At 38.6% G+C, this 5,821-nt stretch overlaps 1 protein-coding gene across 1 annotated transcript; it reads right to left on the bottom strand.

Annotated features, from left to right (window-relative positions):
• Positions 1-325: 325 nt before the first annotated feature.
• cox6c (cytochrome c oxidase subunit 6C) lies at positions 326-4,651 on the bottom strand. The gene is made up of 4 exons (XM_071535930.1): positions 4,558-4,651; positions 2,069-2,183; positions 1,646-1,778; positions 326-459 (listed from the first exon to the last, which is right to left on the bottom strand). The coding sequence occupies exons 2-3, from the start codon at positions 2,171-2,173 to the stop codon at positions 1,653-1,655; spliced, it is 231 nt and encodes a 76-aa protein (XP_071392031.1). The 5' UTR covers positions 2,174-2,183; positions 4,558-4,651; the 3' UTR covers positions 326-459; positions 1,646-1,652.
• Positions 4,652-5,821: the final 1,170 nt, after the last annotated feature.

The following is a 5,821-nucleotide window of genomic DNA, read 5'->3' as shown; positions in this document are numbered from 1 at the left end:
TTTACCTCATGCATACTATTAGTACACAGTGCAATTGCTTGGTACAAAGGATTTTTATGTTCATATTCCTTTTTTCCTTCCAGTTTTATCTTGTTTTACTCTTTTATTTTGCAGCAACTATTTTACTGCTTGTTAAGTATTTATGTTTAACTCTAAATCATTATGTGAAGCACTTTAGGCTACATTTCTGTATGAAAAGTAATAGAGTTATATATAGATATTATTATCTTTGCAACATTTTGCTTGATGGGGCCAGGTGTCAGAATATTTCATTTCCCCCCCCCCCCCCCAAATTTGAATATTTAAAAAATTAAGACAACGAGGCTGACATTAACAGAATAGTTTATTTTAGAGGAACATAACAGCACAGCGATGTTCACATCTGATCAGCAAATAATGTCCAGGAGGCGAGAAGGAACTTCAGCTTCAGACCGGGAATGCACAATAAGGGACAAACAGCTGGAAGAAGAAAAACACAAGAACGGCACGATTAGATACAACATCTTATTTTTTCTATTGCTGCCCACCCAGTCTTCATTCCTATGCTTATTAAAAAAAAAAGCACAATTCTGGCAGCAGTGTGAGAAATTTGACATGATATGATATAATGAGTTTTATAAGCCTAGGGGAAAAAGGGGACCAGGTAAAGTAAAGGGTAATTATTTCAACCAAAAAAAAGGAACCTGTATAGTAAAATGTGCTCAACACTAAGTTCTAATATTTGACGAAAACCTCCACAACTTTCTTCCCACATGGGCATTCGAGGTGAAGTGTCTTTGTTCTGATAATAGTGGCAGTAAATATCTGTCTGTGCTAAATATCCATTCAAAATGTATCACTGTTAATATAAAGTTAAAAAGATGTGTGGTGCTGGATTTTATATTACAACAATCCCAGCAAAACCAGTTCAGGTCTAGTTGACAATACAGACTGAAACTGACATGTTAACTGCACTCGATTTCTAAAGGCAGCATTTGAAAAAGACAATTTGGTCCTGCTAATAAATGTGAGCACTGATATACACATATGTTTCCTATGCCGTGTCAGTTATTTATATTACTCAACATTCACCATTCTCTCTCATGGACAGAAACGACAGAAGAGTTAGTGCTGTCCCCTAATCAGTCACAGCAATGAATGTATGGTTCAATCAGGCATAAAAAGATGAGAGAAGTGACAGTTTCATCAGTGGTGATGTTCTGAGGATCAGGGTGTGCTTTCTAGTTTTTTGAGGCCAGAACACAAATACCACACAAATCCAGAAATTTAGTCCGTTTCACCACTAGTTTAGCGGCTCCAAATTATAAAAGAGTCTTAGTTGTCTAGTTTCTAGTTTTAGGAGTTGTTTTATGATCAATTGTCCTTGATCATAAAAACATCTGCAAATGCTCCAGCTGAGTGATATTCCCCATAATGCATCGTGACTGAATGTTGAATATATATTTGTAGTGTGATGTGTATGGTCTACTGTCTAATTAAGCTCTTGCACTGTGCTTTGGTACTGCATGTGAAGTTCCAATGTTGTTGAATGAAGTTTGCTGATGAGTCCTTGAATGCCACATGAAAAAATCCCTGTGTTTTTATTGTACTTGACAAATAAAGAGATCATCATCCATTAATCGAACCCAACCAATGAAATACTCACAGCAGGTTTATTCGCCAGAGGGACGCACACTTTCGAAGATGCCGGCTTCCCTCATGGCTTTGAACTCCTTGGTGGCATCGTACTGCTTGTAGAAGTCAGCATAGGCCTGTTTCCTGGGCTCTGTCACTGTGTACTGTGGGGATCAAAACACAATTACAGTTAAAAAATTATGAGTCAAACTGTGAGGACATTTTTGCTAATCCTGAGAGAAAACGTTAGCATTAAGCTCCAAATGTTTTTACTTTCTCAGTCCCTTAATGTATATTTAAAAAAAAAAACTCCCATGCATTGGCCTGTTCTGAGTGCAGAAAAATAACTTTGTTCCTCAAATCATCAAGACTAATAAGCGCTATTATAATCACAATATCTGGCTAAATAATCAGAATTAAGGTTTTAGCCAAGACCGTGTGGCCCTACTCTCACCTTGAAAGCTACTGCAGCCAGTATGGACAGAGTGAAAGCGATGGGCAGATGGAACCTCAGGCGCTTTCCCAGCAGCCCCCTCATCAAAGGCTTTGGCAGAGACATGGTGGATTACCTGGAGAGAAAAAACCAAGACAGAAAAATCAAGCTGAATCGATTTCTTGGGACGGCCTGTGTGGTCGACGTCAGGGACGAGCCAGAATAGTCGACTAGTTTGTGAACAGCTGACTATTCGACTAGGCTTATTGGTTATTTTTTTCTTTTACAGCTGAGATTCATATGATAACATCAGCCACTGATATTTGAGATAGTGTCTGATTGTTTTGTAACCTCTTAGATTAAGGTAACCTATTTATCTCTGTGACGACACCAAAATTGCCTAATCCCACCAATTTTATAAAGGTTGTGGAAAGCCGTCTTAAATCTGCCCTATTAAAGTTTCATCATTCATCTTGAATATGTCATCAAAAAGAAACTGTAAAATAGACCAAAGCTGCAGGTCCATGTTCAGCATGAGCACAGAGGAAGAAAAATAGACCAGAAAGATCTTTTACATATCTCTTTGCCCTTCTACTTAATTAATTTAACAAGTAATTGATAAGCATTCTGCCTCAAGAAACGCACAGTTCATGCTTTTTCATTGTTAAGATAGCGAAGAAACTTATTCTTAAGCCTGTCCACAGTAAAGCCTAATTTAAATATACTCTCGGCCTTTCTTGAGACAAACTAGTCGACTAATCAATCAGACAACCGACAGTCTAGTCCACGTTGAAAAAGTGGGTTTTTGCACATCTATAGTCAACATGTCAATCCCTATAACTTGACTATACCTAAGAATGAATGTACTCTCCCTGTCACTGCCCTTAATAGAAGACTTCACATTAGTATAAGGCCCACATACAGAGCACTTCTCAGAGAAACAGATATACATCTATACATCACTGACATGCAGTTCAATTATATTATTTTATGTATTTTCCTTTTGTATCTTGTTCATTTTTGTCCTTTGTCAAATATATTGCAACCTTGTAGCAAAAGCATCGAAGGTTCTATTCATTCAATTTGTTTTATTTGTTTTTATTCCCCATCCAGTGATTTCAACAACAAGTGAAAGGTTTTTATCCAGGCCTCAGCAAAAACAATTATGTGTTTACAGGGAGAGTTGGAAGCAACAACTTCTTTACCAATTTATTCAGACACTGGTGGCAATTTCTGACCCAACCTGCACTGCTACATTAATTACAATTAAGCTAAATTTGATTTAAATTTTGACTAGTAGAGGTACTCTTCGTTTTGAGATGAACAGTGGAGCTTACAAACATCAACAGGGTGATAAGGTTACTCGAGGGACGATTTCAGAGAGAAATCATCATTACTATAATGTTTTAACTTTTGTGTATCATGCAAAGTAATTATGAAGAGTACAATGAACCCTAAGTTCAAGGTACGAGGTTTGAACACGTTTTGTGGCTGTTAAGCTCTCACTGAGCTGACACTATAGAACTCTAAATCAATTATTTTTGTTGTGCTTTTTTCCTATCCTAGTTCAGCTGGCCCATACAAAAAACGCACTCAGGCCCCAGCTCTGACCCAAAGATCAGCAATTTCTCTCACTGCTTAGTATTCCTGGTTGTTTTGAAGGAATTATCTTGAATCTTGAATTCACTGAACGGGTAGAACGTTATTCAACCCCAGACATTTTTTCAAATTGGTGATTTTGATTCTAACTTTTAATTTCCTTTGCACAGTAACATGTAACAGATATGCCACATACACATGATCGGATACACGTGAGGTCCTTTTGTAAGAAAATGTTGATAACAGCCAATATAACTTTATATCGGTATGAATGTGGGAAATGCTCCTGTGTGGCAGGACGCCATCAACCACCAGAGTCAAGTCAGGTCAGCACGGACACCGTGTCGTGTGACCTCACTTTACCGAGCTGCTGCACCATGTGTCTCCGTGTCCTACACTGTATCATACAAATGCATCTAATAAAGAACCTGCTATATAGCGTGTTCTCAACAATTACAATTTGTTTACAATAAATGACACGACGTTAGGTCATGGCAGTGAAGGGTGCTGCTCATCGGCTTATTATAACGTTAGCTTTCCCCTTCAAAGGCAGCGCAAGTGAATAATTCACTAACAAATTGAGCTTTCCCGTCATATTTGGCCTGTGAAGTCATATTACACGTTACACTACCAAATTAATCGCTTAATTTGCTTGTACCAGACTCCAGACCGTAATAAGCTAAGATAACTTTAGTAGCATTGCTGGCTAATGTCTGATAACGACAGCACGATAAGCTAGCCTGCAAGTGTTAGCTTGACAGTTTAGGAACAAGCTGGCGACATAAGGTGAATAATGCGAATGCTGGTTAATCAGTGAAAGTCAGACGCCATTAACAAGTCTAAATAACTTTAAGATGTATATCTAAGACACAACATATACCATTAAATGTCTCAGTTTAGTGAATACTCACCAGTAAGACTCACGACCTTCACAGAAACCGCTAATACTGTTCTGCTGCGTTGTTCTACCGGAAGAGATTCTACTGGTGCCGCGGAGGGACAATTTGCACGACTGTCAATAACACAGCAGGAACCAATGCAAAGGGCAAATGTACGAGTTATGGGTATACCAGAATAAGAACACTCATTAATAATTGACTTGTTGTACTTACCAACATAATGGTATACGGCATTAATGTAAGGTTATTAGCATATAAAGAACAAAGTGTATAGTATACTAATTTACAAACGTCTGTAAAAACGCGATTTACAGTACTTTTGGGGTCCCAACTTTGGTGTCTAATTATCGAGAGGAAGTGCTTGACGATGATACCAATGATGATGATGATGATGATGACGGTGATGATAGTGATGATGATGATGATGATGATGATGACGATGATGATGAATGACCAACAGCTGAGCATCAGTTCTGCACCTGCTAAACATTATATTGTAGTTTCACAGTCTCACCACAAGAGGGAAGCAGCGCACCACTGAACTGACTCGCCAGCACATGTACGTCCTGCTGTAGTTTCCCCCAAAGCTTTTTTTTTTATTATTATAAATCTGTATTGACGCTGGGCACGTTGAGAAAGTGTGAACCCAGTCTGTGGGAGAGTTTGCAGGGAAAGTCACTTACAAAGCACATGTTGCAGCTTTATATCTGAGCAAAAACCAATCTGGTCCTGTTTCTCAACTGAAGTGTATTGTAATACATTCACAGATGATTATAGTCAAATGACAGCCACAGCCAGTGAGCTGTGTATGTGGTAGGCTAAAGCAGTGATTCTCAACCTTTTTCATATCAACGACCCTTAATTTACTACACATTAGGGCAATGGACCCCCATTTGATGAGATTTTCTCTCTCGGACCCAAATCTGAGAATATTTTTATTGCTAGATATGATTTTGTCCAGAATTCCAAGACTATCTGTATTGTAGGTAGAGAGATAACAGAAACTGTGATCAAAATTGTGTTAACTTCTTGTAAATTAAATAATGGTGAAGTTTACTGGGGACCCCCTGGAACCCCCTCAAGGACCCCTGGTGGTCCCCGGACTCCACATTGAGAACCACTGGGCTAAAGCACTATATTGTTAGGAAATGCATGTGACATCATGGGACAATATGTGACGTATGACAATACTATGAATTGACAACCAGTAGGACCTGCAACTACATCAACAGGCCTCTACAACAAAAGTCTCACCCCTCTCATCCCCTCACAGAGT

Source organism: Centroberyx affinis, unplaced genomic scaffold (genome assembly GCF_046629955.1).
Source record: "Centroberyx affinis isolate AG114_WGS23_722 - 3 ecotype Tasmania unplaced genomic scaffold, CSIRO-AGI_Caff_v1 ptg002788l_1, whole genome shotgun sequence".
Classification (NCBI taxonomy): Eukaryota; Metazoa; Chordata; class Actinopteri; order Beryciformes; family Berycidae; genus Centroberyx; species Centroberyx affinis.
This window is presented reverse-complemented; position numbering and strand designations above follow the sequence as displayed.

Excerpts from the sequence above, each read along its gene's own strand:
- cox6c (XM_071535930.1), bottom strand. The coding sequence starts at position 2,173 with ATGTCTCTGCCAAAGCCTTTGATGAGGGGGCTGCTGGGAAAGCGCCTG. Across the intron at positions 1,779-2,068 it reads TGGCTGCAGTAGCTTTCAAG|TACACAGTGACAGAGCCCAG; the intron begins GTGAGAGTAGGG and ends TGATCCCCACAG.